General features: G+C 38.2%; 3 protein-coding genes across 3 annotated transcripts; 1 reads left to right on the plus strand and 2 right to left on the minus strand.

Moving 5' to 3' along the window:
* Positions 1–1,710: 1,710 nt before the first annotated feature.
* LOC129111120 (phosphoenolpyruvate carboxykinase, cytosolic [GTP]-like) lies at positions 1,711–3,553 on the plus strand. The gene is made up of 4 exons (XM_054623411.1): positions 1,711–1,719; positions 2,577–2,706; positions 3,068–3,163; positions 3,402–3,553. The coding sequence occupies exons 1-4, from the start codon at positions 1,711–1,713 to the stop codon at positions 3,551–3,553; spliced, it is 387 nt and encodes a 128-aa protein (XP_054479386.1).
* Positions 3,554–4,560: 1,007 nt separating this feature from the next.
* LOC129110757 (myelin-associated glycoprotein-like) lies at positions 4,561–9,637 on the minus strand. Its single transcript, XM_054622955.1, has 8 exons — positions 9,549–9,637; positions 8,267–8,351; positions 7,512–7,895; positions 6,465–6,767; positions 6,111–6,371; positions 5,928–6,015; positions 5,812–5,851; positions 4,561–5,713 (listed from the first exon to the last, which is right to left on the minus strand). Exons 2-8 carry the CDS (start codon positions 8,328–8,330, stop codon positions 5,492–5,494), a joined length of 1,362 nt encoding a protein of 453 aa, XP_054478930.1. The 5' UTR covers positions 8,331–8,351; positions 9,549–9,637; the 3' UTR covers positions 4,561–5,491.
* Positions 9,638–11,496: 1,859 nt separating this feature from the next.
* LOC129110759 (myeloid cell surface antigen CD33-like) lies at positions 11,497–15,711 on the minus strand. Its single transcript, XM_054622959.1, has 8 exons — positions 15,623–15,711; positions 15,395–15,456; positions 14,819–15,196; positions 14,071–14,373; positions 13,717–13,977; positions 13,456–13,540; positions 12,624–12,663; positions 11,497–12,317 (listed from the first exon to the last, which is right to left on the minus strand). The coding sequence occupies exons 2-8, from the start codon at positions 15,435–15,437 to the stop codon at positions 12,075–12,077; spliced, it is 1,353 nt and encodes a 450-aa protein (XP_054478934.1). The 5' UTR covers positions 15,438–15,456; positions 15,623–15,711; the 3' UTR covers positions 11,497–12,074.
* Between the last annotated feature and the right edge of the window lie 1,568 nt (positions 15,712–17,279).

The raw sequence follows: 17,279 nt of genomic DNA on the forward strand, positions 1-17,279 counted from the left end.
TGCTACAGCAGTGGATTATTAGTGTGTTTCTAACAGGAATGCACTAATGAGGAATCTGTTCAGTCCAGATCTCAAGTGTACAGACAGTATGACTAGTTAACAAACTCATAATTATCTAAAGTACATTAAAGTCGTTTCCTACCTGTGTCCGTTGTAAAGTTGAACGTTTTGACTTCAACCACCTGAAAGGCATAAGAGGGCTGTCAGCTTCATTTTTCTGTGTAATAATAAAGTTCTTATAGTGCAATTTAGAAATCATCATTAAAATAAAGAAACAGGCAATCAATAATTTTACAATACAAAAAGGGTAAAAAGCTTAAAGCAAGTAATTTCACTGCTGAGATGATTTCACCCATTGTGTGAGACAACCACAATATTCCTGCTTGTAAAAGACACATTTCATGCTTTAAAAGTAATAAAAGAGTTTTGAGTCTGAGAATTGAAACTAAATGTGCTTCACTCATTCTGGACACCTGGCTGCCACTTCTTCTACTCACTGAAGGTCTAGTTCAGACAGGTTTTACATTTAATGACAGTAATCTTTTTTCTGTTTCTTTCACTGATTTTTAAACAACATTTTCTAAAATCTTTAATGACAACCAGAGGTGGAAAGTAACGAATTACATTACTCGCGTTACTGTAATTGAGTAGCTTTTTTGTGTACTTGTACTTTTTTAACTACTTTTTAAAATGTGTAATTTTACTTTTACTTAAGTACATTTTCTTTGGAGTAATGTACTTCGGTACATTTTACAGCACAAGCGTTACTGAGTAAAAAAAAAAATCTTTATTAGAAAGAATAACAATAATCCATAATAAACCGTTGGAACACGCAAGACCGGTAACCCTAGCAACGCCTGTAAACAAACCTCGCAAAGCCCAATCCAGGGCTGAATCCGAATACTCGTACTTATAGTATGCATTTTGTAGTACGCCACAAATATAGCGCGTCCGAATGCTCAGTGTGCATTGTGTAGTACGGAAAACGTTTCGAATGCTCAGTGTGCATTGTGTAGTTTCTGGAGGAAAACGTTTCCGAATGCGAATACTACCGCCACAGTATACAACGGTAGGTCACTACGTTACCGAACGAAGAAGAGATGGCTGACCCGACTCTACCAACAGCGGCTTAGAAAGACGTCATAGAAAGCGGCGAAAAAAAGAGACATTAAAAAGAGTGAAAAAGTAAAGTAAGTAATTAAGTAAAAAGAGACATTTTTAATTTAATAGCAACGATGACAAGACGGAAAACAATTTTGTTGTGTGCAGTGAGCACTGTGTGCTGTGTCACAATGACAATGGGAATTTGCCAGGTGGGCTTTCGATTTCCCAGGTGGGCTTTTGCACATCACAGTAGAGGCAGAAAACACTGATTGTAAAAAAGTAACTTTTTACTTTTACTCAAAGTACATTTTAAATTATTTACTTTTTACTTTTACTTGAGTAGATTTTTTGACCGGTAAATTTACTCGTACTTGAGTACAATTTCAACAGAGTAACAGTACTTGTACTTGAGTAAAATATTTTAGTACTCTTTCCACCTCTGATGACAACTAACATTTACATAACTTAGAAACCCAATTAGGCAATCAGGTTCGGTGATATTGACAGACTCTCAAAATAAAAATAGTGTCATCTGCATAAAAATGAATATCTGTTTTCTGTATATGTATATATTGTGATCTGGAGGCACCATGTATATACAACAGTATGGCCCAGGTATAGAACCATGAGGAAAGCCTCAAATACACAGTACATCAGTTTAATAAAAAAATTAAGACTATGAGATTTCAAAAGTTAAAGAAAATTATTCTAAATAGAATAATACAGTATTAAATGCAAGAGCAAAAAAAACCCCAGCTAAAACTGAGAAATCACCTGAGTGATTCACAAGATAATCACAGCTTAAAATGAGAAGAATATATGTACAGAAATACGATCATTTTGAGTGGATAAATCTGGATGTAAAAATTGATTTAAGGAACTTACCAAATGGCAAAACCTGCACAGATGAGTACAATGATCCCTCCAACAACAGCGATCCATGGTGTAAAACTTTCAAGCTGTTTTACTCCTAAAGAAACAAAACATTATAAGTGACCAAGTCAACTTAAGAATACTCATCTTGACTTAATACAGTATCTTGCAAACGTATATGCAAAAATGCTGCGGCACTAATGTATGCAGATGTGATGTTAGCCAACAACAACTGCTCCTAATTCACACGATGCAATACAGTTCCATGTTTACCTTCTTCATCAAGATGGACCTCTGATGATGTTTCATCACCAAGCTCATTGATGGAAGTCGTTGCATTGAAACAAAATGTTTGTCCCTTGTTGCCATAAGATGTGTATTTTCAACTTCCCTTTAAAACTTTCAAAGTTTTTCAATGGCAATAATTCAATCTGAATAATGAATTAGAGTTGCTCCGATACCAGTAACGGAAATGCCTCCGATACAACCTAAAAAGAACGATTGCTGCATCCGAAATCGATGATGGAAGAAGCTAACGCGTGAGCCATCTCGCTTTTGGAGCAAGTTCTAGCAGAGAGTCTAACGTTAGCCAGAGCTAGCAACATTTTGCCCACCCCAATTCCCGCTTCTGTGCCCCGGCGGCTCAGTGTCCCATCATTGACCCCCAGTGGGAGAGTGAGGAGGGCGTCCCCATTGACGCCATCATCTTCGGTGGCAGGAGACCAGAAGGTTGGTGCTGCTCTCATTGAACTTCCAGAGTTTTCTCTCTCAATAGTCGCAGACTTTATTTGAAGGGCATTTCCATGTATGTTTTACCTTTCACATTAAGTTGTTAGTCTTCTGTGGTTTGACTGTCACAGAGGGAAGTCAGCCAAATTATTTTAAGTTCATCTGCAAGTCTCATTTACATTGTAACCACAAAAAGAAGCCTAGAAACACCCAAAATAAAACAGTGCTTGTGTTGTCTTCTTCTTTAACATATTACATGTTTGAGTCGTTACAGCTACACTTTATATTGCATATCAGCGTGAGAAGTCAAGCAACACACAAAAAGCTGTGCATTAAACGTGATACAATGTTGATGTTGTAGGAGTCCCTCTGGTGTACGAGTCTTTCAATTGGCAACACGGAGTCTTTATCGGAGCCTCCATGAGGTCTGAGGCCACGGCAGCTGCTGAACATAAAGGTACTGAAGCACACACCTGAGCTTCATGTGGTCTACATTTCTGTAAAATACATTTGTACTGATTTAAAGTTCTGATCTGGTTCACAATTTTTTTATAGTGACTGTTTTTTAGATATTATGTCATCACCTATGATATATCAGCCATTACAGGATTTTCCTACTGATGAGGTGTTTTAGGATGATAGCATAATAAGGATGTAACTAGTACTATCACTCAAGCCAATTCTTTATTCTTCAGGCAAGACGATCATGCACGACCCCTTCGCCATGCGGCCCTTCTTCGGTTACAACTTTGGCGACTACCTGGCTCGCATGCAGAGCCGAAAGGCGCCCACTCACCTGCCCAAGATCTTCCACGTCAACTGGATCTTTTTTTGTACAGAGTTCTGACAAAATAAGTTTTAACATATTTTTCTCATAAAAAGTTTAGGTTCATTTTAGCCCCATATCCTTAAATACACTGTTGACTGGGTCTCAGGAAATGCCCTTTTTATTTTGAATTGAACTTTATATGCAATTGAATTTATATCAGAAGTCCATTAAGTGCTCAGAACATTGTAGAAGTCTTTTCAGAGGGGTTACCTATGCATAATTCATTTTGTGGCTTTTGTAATGTTTGTGATTAAGTTGTATGATTTCAGTTGATGTTTACACACAATATGTCTCGAAGTGGATGGCGACACACCACCTGAAGCTGACACACCACCTGAAGCTGAACCTGGACAAAACCGAGCTACTCTTCCTCCCGGGGAAGGGTTGCCCGCACCGAGACCTGTCCATCACCATTGATGATGCCGTGGTGACGCCAACTCGGACTGTGAGGAATCTGGGTGTGACCCTGGACGACCAACTGTCGTTCTCAGCAAACATTGCATCGGTCACACGCTCCTGCAGATTCCTCCTCTACAACATCAGGAGGATTCGCCCCTTCCTCACTGAGGAGACGGCGCAGGTGCTCATCCAGGCTCTGGTCATCTCCCGCCTGGACTACTGCAACTCACTACTTGCTGGAGCCCCGGCGTCGGCCATCAGACCTCTGGAGCTTGTCCAGAAAGCTGCAGCACGTCTGGTGTTCAATCGCCCCAAGTTCTCGCACACAACTTCCCTTCTCCGTTCCCTACACTGGCTCCCTGTAAGAGCTCGCATCCAGTTTAAGACTCTGGTGCTAGCCTACAGGGCAGTGAAAGGAACACCTCCTTCCTATCTCCAGGCCTTGGTCAAGCCCTACACCCCTGCCCGACCACTTCGCTCTGCTGCCTCGGGCGATTGGTTGCCCCGTCGCTCAGAGGTCGATCCACCCGGTCACATTTTTCTGTCCTGGCCCCTCAGTGGTGGAATGAACTCCCCACTGACGTCAGGACAGCAGAGTCCCTGCCCATCCTTAGGCGCAGGCTGAAAACTCACCTCTTCAAGAAGTACTACCCGGAGCCTTCCTCGTAGCACTTATTGCACTCGTATTAGTTGCTGCACTTACTGTATTCGTATCAGTTCGCTGCACTTATTGAATTTGTATTTATTTACTGCACTTATCCTATTCGTAGTAGTTTGTAGCACTTACTATATTCGGATTAGTCTGTTGCAATTATTGTTTTCATAGTAATCTGCCTCTGCACTATACTTTTGCTCTGGCTTATGCTTTGAGATGCTTGTTTAAGAAAGGAGATGCACTTATGACTTCTGGTGACTAGTAGTTCTCTTGAATACCTATGTTGAATACACTTCCTGTAAGTCGCTTTGGATAAAAGCGTCTGCTAAATGACTGTAATGTAATGTAATGTAATGTAATATGTGAAATGTTGGACCAATAAATACGACTGAGATTAATAGGTATGTTTAGAAGTTGTATGCTATGGTTTTTATTTCAGTGCAATGATTAAATATCTACAAATGGGGAGAATGTGTCTCATGTTCATTTATGAAGCAATACAAATACAATTTGAATACAAAAGGGTATGCAAAAGATGTAAGAAATAGAATAGATCAGTAAATGAGATGAAACACACCTTGTAGAAAATGTAAAGAAAGAAACTAAATTACAGACATTTTAAAAGTAAATATAATATTATAGTACATTGTTAGGTGTGTACAGAGCTGTCTTTTAGAATAGTTCCATATTCAGAGCCTAAGGACCTATATTTCTCATCTCACAGGTGGCATCATATGTCGGGTCTAAAAAAAAGAATTTCATCATGATTACTGGCTAAACTTTCAGAGCTGCAGTGTGTGGAGGTTTTGAGTTCCCCTTTAAATAACTGAAGATTGCATTTTCTCCTGTCTCTTTCAAACCGACTGATGAAACTTCTTGAAAAAGTAAACAGACATCACTCATTATTTCTTCACTTTAGCGTAGAGATCCTCGGGGACGTCATCAGTCTGTGTTGCGTTTTTCGCGGTCTTGGACACTTTGACCTGTGTATACAGCGTGTCCTGATGCTCTCCACTGTCCTGCACCGAGGCTAAGGAGAGTTCAGGTCCACGCCTCGAGAAGTTAATCTCTCCGTAATGGATGTCCTCTTCTGGTACACTTGCTGTCTCTTCAACAGTCAGATTCTGCAAAAAGTAAATAAAGCGAACAGGAAGTGTTTTTAACCTTCAGCCGGAGCCTTCCAAGTACTTACAGAACTACACCAAGTTTTGTTTGTTCTCACCTGACTCTGTTGTGCAGTTTGATGTGTCGACTTTAAACGCCTTGAAGACATAAGGGTAGGTTTAATATGCAGTGTGCCAAATGGTATTTAAGACACCTTTAATAAGTGATACTTACCAAACACAGACAACCAGGCCGATGAGTACGATGAGCCCAATGGTTCCTCCAACAACAGCAGCCAATTCTTGAGGGTTATCTTTGCCTCCTGACAAGACAAAAAAAACAACAAATAAAAGTGACTAAATGTAGACAATGTGGACATGTTACAATAAAGATGGAAGAAGTCCCTTTAATAGTTACCTTCAATAGTAATATGGACCTCTGATGATCTTTCATTACCAAGCCCATTGATGGCCACACAGTAATAAACTCCTCCATCAGTGACATTAAAGCTGTAAACGTCTCCTTCAGATACATTGACGGGTCCATCTTTGCTGTTCTTGAACCAGGTGAAGCTGCTGATGGGAGGATTGGCTCTGCTGGAGCAGGTCAGGTTCACCCAGCTACCTGCTGACACCTGACCTAATGGACTGATGGACGCAGAGGTGTCCTTGGGAGCGTCTGAGGAAAATGTGAGATTAACGTTACTCATCCAAAGCAGCTCACATCCTGTGAATAGTCGTGTTCTGACTGGATCCAATAACAAACACTTACATGAAACATTGAGAGTCTTATTCTGCTCTGCCGTCAAGAAATCTTTTCCTCCATTCACAGGATAACTGGCAGAACAGTTGATGTTTAATCCATCATGTTTGTCTGACAGAGTGAAGTTCTTCTGGATTTTAGTTGTGAAGGTTCGATCTGTGTTTTCCTCTATAATGTTATGAGGGTCTAGGAGATTCCAGGTGAGTTTAGGAGGAGAGTGTGGACAGGGAGTGAGAGCTGAGCAGCTTATAGAGACAGACTCCTTCTCCTTCAGAACACCTGAAATCTCAATACTGGGACTTGGAGGAGAATCTGTGGTTTAAAAGCAAATACCCATTGTAAACTTAAAAACACAGCAACAATACTAAGAGTCTACAGCCATGCTAGCAGTAAACCTCTAGATTGACAGCAAAATATTGTACTTATTCTCCACTAACAGCATTTGGCTTGTGTATAAAAACAAACGTGTTTGTTCAGGGCTTCTTGTCATTTTTCTGATGTTTCTGAGTTGTTAGCATTTCCATCAAAGAGACATTTCCCCTCTTTACTTCTCACATGGTTTCATTTCAATAATTGTTTCAGACTCAAAAGGCAAAAAGTCTCCACTATTTCACAATAATGCAAAGATTAGAAAGAAATTCAAGATATGAACACAGATATGTGTAGCAGAAATTACTTTTTTCCTCCTTTCCTCTCCCATTAATCACCTCACGACCCCTCAGATTCATCTTGTGACCCTCTATAGAGTTAACATAAAATGTAAACTTTGACTAAGTAATGTAGATTTTGTCCATCACTGATGGTAAATGGTAAAACTAACTAAACTAAAGGGACTTCCCCTTTTTCAAGCGTTAAATGGAAAGGTCTGCATGTACAGGCAACTTTCTCATGAACACAAAATTGCACTAATATCAAGGAAGTGTAAACATTTCTTTCTCTGGTGACAGGCTGATGTCTCAAGCATTAAACCACCCCTGATACTGTTGATTATCCTGTAGCAGATATTTACATTCACATTGAAAGTTAGGTTTAACAGATAAATATAAAAACTCTTACCGTTAACTGTTATTTTAAGAGGATCACGATCAGCTGTTGCTACAAATGGACCGTTCTCCATCCTGAAGTAGTATGTGGCTGTGTATGTTGTGATTAAACTGGAAAACAAAGTGGTGCAGTCTTGCTGACTCAGGTCTCCAGTTAGATTCATTGGATAAGTATTATCCACCCTGCTACTGTTGAAAATCACATCATTTGGATTGTTGGCAAAGTCAACGGTATCTTTGATCCACACTCCGTAGGTTGTTCTTGTGCTGTTGAATCTATTTTCTGATTTAGCACTGAAGTTACAGGGGATTTGCAAACAAGATCCACTCAGTGCTTCCATCTCTTGAGGTGCAGTCATGAATAGTTCCGTAACCGACGGATCAGCATCCAAAGCACCTGTGAAACAGAATAATGATTAACAGTGGTGCACACATGTGTAAAAAAACAACAACAAAAACATGAGGAGAAATATACTTCATCAGGAATATCTAGCATTTGTGGACCTTTTTTTTCCCTGAACAGTTTTTGTAATGATTCATTTTTCTAGATTTACAACAATTATCATCCACGAGGCCGAACACTGGTGACTAAACTCGTCTATATCTCCAAATAACTAAGTCAGTCTTGTCTCAGTGACAAAAGAGCTCAGACAGAAAATACAGATTACAATATTCACATAAATTAATGGGGAAAATGATGTGCTTTGTGTCCAAGTTCAAATTGTAAAGGATTCAAGTGAAATACAAGTAACTGAAGAAAAAGCTCACCTGAGAGGAAGAAGACACTCAGTAACATGTTGGCAGTCACCATTCTCACAGACTGGACTGCCATGACACTCGTCACCTGGATTCACTAACACAATGATGCAGTGGATTTTACAAAGCAGTCAACATGCTCTGTTCAACCACAAGTTACTGTGTGTTAAGAGATCACTGCTCACTAGTCTGCAAATGCGTCGACTCCAATAACAACCCTGGATGTTGTCTTACCAAAGAAGCCCACAATCAAGGAGAAGTGACAATTTGATCCTTTCGTTGGTGGTTTATAGTGAAATTAATGCAATTCATGAATTTCAACAGTTCAACAAACCGACTTCCCTTTTTAAGCTGTCGTAATTTAAAACCAACTGGATTTCCTTTGAATTAAAACTACAGTGCAGGTGCAGTCTTTTTTTTCTCAGAGTTCTCTGTTTAACTGATTATATCCTGTGAGTCTAAATCTTTTATAATCTTTCATGATGTATCTTACAATTATCTTACATATATCCTAATATGTATTATAATAAGGACATTTAAAAGCCAGTGACTGGAGTAAAGTGACTGTGAGTCACACTGAGCAGGACTGATGAAATATCCTCACAAACTTTTATTTGTGTTATTACAATTGTGTAATTAATTAAATGAAGATAACATTTTGTTGCAAAATGTATTACCTGTCTAGCTAAAACATTTCGTCATTCATACTTTCTGCTTCCTCTTTAATCTCTTTAAAAAGTACATTAGATAAACACCAGCAGACAAAAGGTAAGGATTATCCTGTTTTATATTTAAACATGCAAATGACCCATAAAGGAGCCCAGTTTCACACAGATTATTGCTGAAACTTGATCTGTTATTGTTTCCCTTCATTTAGGAATAAAGAGGAGGCGATTTACTGGAATCCATGGGAAGCAGTGTAAAATTACTTGCCAAGCAGTCAGAAAACTATAAGTCACTAAACAGCATTACTAATACGGAAAAGGCTCAGATGGGCAGCTACTCTTGACAACTTATTGATATATGATCCACCCATGAGTCCTGACACACAGTGTTGATCTGTATCCCTGTGCCATTAAATATGAACACAGATATTCAAAAAGTGTAATGCTAGTCAGTCCTCTTGATGCTTCTGCATTTATGATACAAGTATTCAGTCAATTTGTTGGTGAATAATTCTACTTAAATCTATTATAACTGGATGAAATAGAAATATTAAAAGATAAGGAAAGAGGTTGTTCTACCATTTGCCATTTGATATTAAAATAATGGATTGTAGTAGACATCAACTTACATTGGAGTGAATGTTGTTTCTCTCAGTGTAGCCGTGCTGTCTGATAAGCTCAATGCAGAAGTTACAGGTCTGAGAACAAAGCAGGACTGTGAAAGGAAGGAGGAGTTAATGGAAGGTGGAACAAATGATCAATGCTGGTGTTCCTGTAAATGGCAAATAAAGCTTGATTCACATGCTTGTATTGTACTACAACCACTACTGTAATCTGAAAAAACAACAACGTCCATTCATTTACCAGTCAATGATTAAATGAAAGCATTTAAAGTCATGACAATGCATTTTATGAGATGGAACTGATTATTCAAAATGTTCAGAGCTTGCATGTAGCACAGTGTGGAGAAAAACTTTACATGCAAAGATTATTACATGCAAAAATTACTTTATGGGGATATTGTGGATGTATTATTGAATAGAGGTGAAATGTGATTATTAGAATTTGTTCTGTTATTGAAAAAGGTATTTAATAACAGTACACTGAATAGGCTAAATAGTGTCCCAATGTCTTTTTTCATTAGTATTGTTTTCAGTTTTCATTCACATATAGATACTTCACTTCCTGTCCTCATGTGTTTCCCGCCAGTGTGATTACCTACCCGCCCTGATCAGTTTCACCTGTGCCTACTTACCCTTCCTCGCTTGTGTCTTTACCGGTTGGGTGATACTTTCTGGGTAATTCTATTGTATCCATATTATCTTATTTATGGATTTTGACTTTGACTCTACATTGTGTTTTTGTACAGTTGTCTTACTTCATTGAACAGTCTCCCGTGAACTTTTACATGCACTTGCACTTTTTGTCCAAGTCGTGTGTTTTGGGTCCACGTCTGGCTGGTTGCCAGTGTAGCTGATAGATAAGCACACACATGCCAGTCTTTTCAGTGAATACTAATAAAAAACAAATGCATGGGGTTCATAATACTGGGATTCATTTCGACAATGCCTTGTCAAAAATAAAATATGTGTTGTTCGGATAGACTCAATTGCAATGAGCCTTGGACAGCAATGCCTCATCATCAGCCATTTTAATCTCAGGATGAACGACAGATTACTCTCCGGCATATTTAAGTTGCGTTCACAGTGATGCATGCCAGTAGGGTTCGTTTTGCTGGAGCCAGTGAGTGATGGCCCATCAGCGGAGAAAGGACTACTTGTCCTGGTGTTTTCACTCCTCGACAGATCGGACCGGGTTGAGAGGCCCGTACAACCGGCGTGTTGGATCCACCAAGAAGGTGACAGGGAGGAGCCACTGGACTAGACTGAGCTTAGACGTTTTAATAGGCTTTCAAAATGTGATTTAGTAAAAAAAAAATGTATTTATTTGTATTTATTCAGTCATTTAGCACTGTATCTCAGGTGTTGTATCTTTTGTTATTTAATAAATGACGATTCAAATTTAGTTATTACACTCTGTGGAATTCACGTTGTATTTCAATTTAACTGGTGTTTTAAGATGCAACCCGGCTATTTGCTGTTTTGTCAGTCACAACATTTGTGCTGTATTCATGTTTTTGTCTATTTACAATTGATAGTCATTTTATTGTTTCATACTAACCATTTCTGTAGTTTTTTTTCAGTGAAATTTCCTATTTAGTTGCTATCTGGGCTGCAACTCAATTACCAAATTTAAAGCCCCTGAAAGCTTGGCAATCAACCTTAATAATTTCTCCATATAACAGGCTACATATTTGTGAGGAGAAACAATCATCAATTAGCTTTAATCAAGAGTTTTGAACCTAAAACAGTTCATCAATCCAGTCATTTGGCTTCAGATTGTGATTCAAATGTTGCTCCTGATTGGTGACATCTCTTTTTCCAAAAAACAGCGAGAACCAACAAAAATGAATGTGAAATGATAAAAAGGTGTCAACTGTTTGTAAAATAAAGAGTATTCATAAGCCAATGCAACATTATTTTAATCCTTAAAAGGAAGCTAAGAAACCGAATAAAAGATAAATCAGAAAATGCCACAACTGCAACTTTTAATTTATTCAATGCAACACATCAAACATGTACTGACTGTACAGTGTGAAACCAAAGTGACAAGGTTTATCATTTGTCTACCACAGAAGAGCCATGTGAAGAAAAAGGAAGTCATTTGGTTTGGCTTGCATTATGACACTATAAAAACAATAATGAGACTTGTTTGGCTTGCTTGTACCAACCACAGTGATAGTTTTGTAATGTGCACAATCATTGTGTTACTGTTTTTTGTAACTGCCAAGACTTAAAAAATGGTATATGTGGCATTGAAACATACTCACTCGCCCATTTATTTTAACTCAAACATTTAATACACATACAGAAACAATTACTGTATTTCATCTTTGGTTTAGCTGTAATAATAATATTACTCATAATATGTGAACAAATCACAAATCAGCAGCCACTTTTTACAGACCACATACTGATTTTTTTTTTTAAATGTTCCACTTTAAATATATTGCAAAGAATGGAAGAACAGATTTTCTTGTAAGAATAACAATAACAGAATATTTGTTTATAAAAGTCATGTTCATACACTAATTTTCACAACATTTGAGCGTAGAGATCCTCTGGGCTGTCAGCAGTCTGTGTTAAGCTCTTTACTGTCTTGGACACTTTTACCTGTGCATACAGTGTGTCCTGCTCCTGTCCACTGTCATGCACCGAGGTCGAGGACTTTCCCGGTCTCAACTTGGAGAAGTCAATCTCTCCGTAATGGATGTCTCCTGCTTCTGTTTCTGTCGCTCTGGCTCGCTCTTGAGCAGCTGGCTCCTCAGCTGTTAGGCTCTGTGATAAATGGACCAAACAAGAAATGTTGTGAGGCACCTTCATCTATTTCCTTCAGTTTACCTCATTTGTCTCTCACTCAACTCTTACTGCTATAAGACAGTGATAATCATCCAAATAACCAGCTTTTAGTGGACACAGCAATGGAAAACCTAAATGCTACGGCAGTGGATTATTAGTGTGTTTCTAACAGGAATGCACTAATGAGGAATCTGTTCAGTCCAGATCTCAAGTGTACAGACAGTATGACTAGTTAACAAACTCATAACACATAATTATCTAAAGTACATTAAAGTTGTTTCCTACCTGTGTCCGTTGTAAAGTTGAACGTTTTGACTTCAACCACCTGAAAGACATAAGAGGGCTGTCAGCTTCATTTTTCTGTGTAATAATAAAGTTCTTATAGTGCAATTTAGAAATCATCATTAAAATAAAGAAACAGGCAATCAATAATTTTACAATACAAAAAGGGTAAAATGCTTAAAGCAAGTCATTTCACTGCTTAGATGATTTCAGACATTGTCTGACACAACCACAATATTCCTGCTTGTAAAACACATTTCATGCTTTAAAAGTAAATTAAAAGTGTGGTCTGAGTATTGAAACTAAATGTGCTTCACTCATTCTGGACACCTGGCTGCCACTTCTTGTACTAACTGAAGGTTTAGTTCAGACAGGTTTCACTTTAATGACACCTAACATTTACATAATTTAGAAACCCAATTCGTCAATCAGGTTCGGTGATATTGACAGACTCTCAAAATAAAAATAGTGTCATCTGCATAAAAATGAATATCTGTTTTCTGTATTGTGATCTTGAGGCACCATGTAGAAACAACAGTATGGCCCAGGTATAGAACCATGAGGAACGCCTCAAATACACCTTCGACTTTAGAAAATCAGTTTAATAAAAAAAATTATGAAAGCAAGACTATAAGATTTCAAAAGTTTAAGAAAATTATTCTAAATAAAATAATACAGTATTAAATGCAAGAGCAGTAAAAAACAGCTAATACTGACAAATCACCAGAGTGATTCACAAGATAATCACAGATTAAAATGAGAAGAATATATGTACAGAAATACGATCATTTTGAGTGGATAAATCTGGATGTAAAAATTGATTTAAGGAACTTACCAAATGGCAAAACCTGCACAGATGAGTACAATGATCCCTCCAACAACAGCGATCCATGGTGTAAAACTTTCAAGCTGTTTTACTCCTAAAGAAACAAAACATTATAAGTGACCAAGTCAAGTCAAGAATGCTCAGCTTGACTTCTTATGGTATTTTGCAAACGTATATCCAAAAATGCTGCGGCACTAATGTTTGCAGACGTGATGTTATCCAACAACAACTGCTCCTAATTCACACGATGCAATACAGTTCCATGTTTACCTTCTTTATTCAGATGGACCTCTGATGATTTTTCATCACCAAGCTCATTAATGGCCACACAGTAATATACTCCTCCATCAGTGACATTAAAGCTGTAAACGTCTCCTTCAGATACTTTGACGGGTCCATCTTTGCTGTTCTTGAACCAGGTGAAGCTGCTGACGGGAGGATTGGCTCTGCTGGAGCAGGTCAGGTTCACCCAGCTACCTGCTGACACCTGACCTGATGGACTGATGGACGCAGAGGTGTCCTTGGGAGCGTCTGAGGAAAATGTGAGATTAACGTTACTCATCCAAAGCAGCTGACATCCTGTGAATCGTCGTGTTCTGACTGGATCCAATAACAAACACTTACATGAAACACTGAGAGTCTTTCTCTGCTCTGCTGTCTTGACATCTTTTCCTTCATTCACAGGATAACTGGCAGAACAGGTGATGTTTAATCCATCATGTTTGTCTGACAGAGTGAAGTTCTTCTGGATTTTAGTTGTGAAGGTTCGATCTTTGTTTTCCTCTATAATGTTGTGAGGGTCTAGGAGATTCCAGGTGAGTTCAGGAGGAGAGTGTGGACAGGGAGTGAGAGCTGAGCAGCTTATAGAGACAGACTCCTTCTCCTTCAGAACACCTGAGATCTCAATTCTGGGACTTGGAGGAGAATCTGTGGTTTCAATACAAACATTTAACACTAAAGAATACAGTCCATTACAGTTACAGTGATCATCAACATCTGCAAACTAGACGCCCTTATTGTAAAAGTCAGCTTCAACCATGTGGAAGAAAAACTCATCATTGGACATTTAAACCAGTTCCAAATTCATGTGGATCTTTATAAATGTATGTAGATTTTGTCTTCTGCTGATGGTAAATAGGAAGGAAGGATGGAACGTTACCACATAACACTTCTCTTTTTGAAGATGTGGTCACATGAACATGCATACCAATTTTGAGGACACTTTGAATGCCCTGACTGATCACTGGCTGGTTTCTGTGAGACTGTCAATAGTCCTACAGTAGTTGAAGGTAAGGGCCAATGTGTTTGCAGTTAAAGCTACAACAACAAAAACAACTTTATAAACCCACTAATAGAACCAAAGCTCACTTACCTTGAACTGTTATTTGAAGACGATCACAAGAAGCTGTTGCCATGAATGGTTTGTTCTCAACTCTGAAGAAATATACGTCCGTGTACATTTGGATTAAACTAGAAAATAAAGTGGTGCAGTTTTTCTCACTCAGGTTTCCAGTAAATCTCATCGGATATGTGGTGACTGCCCCACTACTGTTGAAAATCACATTGTTTGGCGCCACGCTAAACCTAGAGTCTTTTTTAATCCACACTCCGAAGGTTGTTCTTGTGCTGTTGAAATCCTGAACGGGTTCAGCACTGAAGTTACATGGGATTAGCAAACAAGATCCACTCAGTGCTTCCATCTCCTGTGGTGCAGTAACGTATAGCTGCTTTAAACAATTAGCCCACGCACCTATAAAAGTAGTTTCATGATTACCGAAATGCGGAACAAATCTGAAGGAAGAAAACATTCATGAAAAATGAAGCAGCATTATGCTACATGTTGGTCTTTTTTTCTTGTCTTGTTAAAATATTCTATATACATTTTTTTCACTCAGGACGTGAACAAAAAGACTAACAAGTCTAATGATTCAAGCAACAAACAGCTCACCTGAAACAAAGAGGAGGCTCAGTAACATGTTGTTTGTCACCATGTTCACAGAAACTTGCTCCCTGGATTTACAAACACAATAACAGGATTACTCTCTTTTTAAGTTTTTAAAGCTTTCACTGTGTTTTAAAGCAGGGTTAGGTTTAGGGGGTAACCCCCTTTAAAACATGAAATCAGTTCAAGATAAAATATAAATAAAACACTGAGTTCAGTAAGATGTTTCCTTACCAAATGAGCCCACGGCTAGAAAAAAAAGGTCTTATGATTTTTTATTCCAATGAGGAAATTAGTTATCTTTAGCGGAACTTCAACTTACTGCCCAACCAGGCAAATGTAAAATGAAGGAAAGTGGACTTTCTGTCAAAGAAATGCAGTTCACTGTTGGTTTCACATGACCCCCATGACTAAAATAGTGCAGAAATACAGGCAGCTTTGTGAATGAGGAAGTCAGATATTACGACATCTTAAAATCTTTGTTGAAAATGACATGACACATTGTAAGCATTCATATATATACTTCACATAACTTACAAAAAAGAAAGATATATTTAAATAGGTTAAAGTATAAACTTGTAATTTACACACAAAGAAACCATGATGCTGACTTCTGCACACGTCACATTATATCAGCAGTCACCTACACAGTTAGATAGCAATCGTGAGTCTGTGTATCCCTGCTAAATGACAGAGTAGGAGATAACACTTTCTACTGAATGAAACATGTCATTTTTTATTTTAATTAACACACTTTACATGCATCCAATGGAAACACCAGCTAAGCAATACAAATGATTTACATGGTCCAGGCATGTTTTTGGTATCTTAAGACCAAAATATTAAATCTGGTGCCACGAATCATTTCAACATAAAACATAAGATAAAATATTAAAGAAGATGTTTTACTTTGGCACTATGATGATTTTAACAAAGATCCTGGGTGCAGAAAAAAAGCACATATAAACATTATTCACCATTCATCTTTAAAGAATGGAATACAGTTTAGTATTTAGACAAAATCTACACATCGTTGTAAGTGGCACACTAAGACTAATGAATACAGAATACACAATGCAGTTGTCGTTTCAAAACTTCTTCTTCCTCGTCAGGCTCATGACGGATGTAACTCAACCACGCTGTTAACATAGACTGCTTCTACAGCGCACTGCAGCGAAAAAGAGTTTTAGTTACTATACAGATGCAACATGTCATTTTGTGTTACAGATGTGTCAGTGTCACAGGGCCTCACATTAAAGAACGGCAGGTGGAGCAATCCACCACCTAAGTTAGGCGCTCAAAGAACATGTTAAAACTCACACACACACACGCACTCACACACACACACACTCACACACACACACACACACACACACACACACACACACACACACACACACACACACACACACACACACACACACACACACACACACACACACACACACACACACAATAATGTTCCACATTTCATCTTTAACGGTGATAACATGTCAGTGTTGTGTTCACAGCTTGTTGGACTGCCCCTTAATAAATGAATGCAGGTTTAAAGCTGTTTTGCTTCATTTTGTTTGAATTGCTATGAAGAAGATTTCATTCTGTAGGTATTTATCTCTGATGTTCTGTTTTTAAGGATGAATAAATGCAGCAACTTTACACAGCTTTTATGGCAAACAGTTTCGCAAAGAAACCCTCCAGCAGATACAGAGCATCATTAGCATTCACTTGGAGACGTGCTTCGTTGCATTGTGGTTATCTGCTGTTGGTGGAGACTCTGGTCTTTAAACATTATCGCCATTGAAGGATTATTCCTGTATTATTGTTGTAAATCAATCAAGGACATCTACAAATAAAACCATGCTAATTGATTCTTAAGAGTTAAGTTCAGAAC

The sequence above is a fragment of the Anoplopoma fimbria genome, chromosome 21 (genome assembly GCF_027596085.1).
Source record: "Anoplopoma fimbria isolate UVic2021 breed Golden Eagle Sablefish chromosome 21, Afim_UVic_2022, whole genome shotgun sequence".
Classification (NCBI taxonomy): domain Eukaryota; kingdom Metazoa; phylum Chordata; class Actinopteri; order Perciformes; family Anoplopomatidae; genus Anoplopoma; species Anoplopoma fimbria.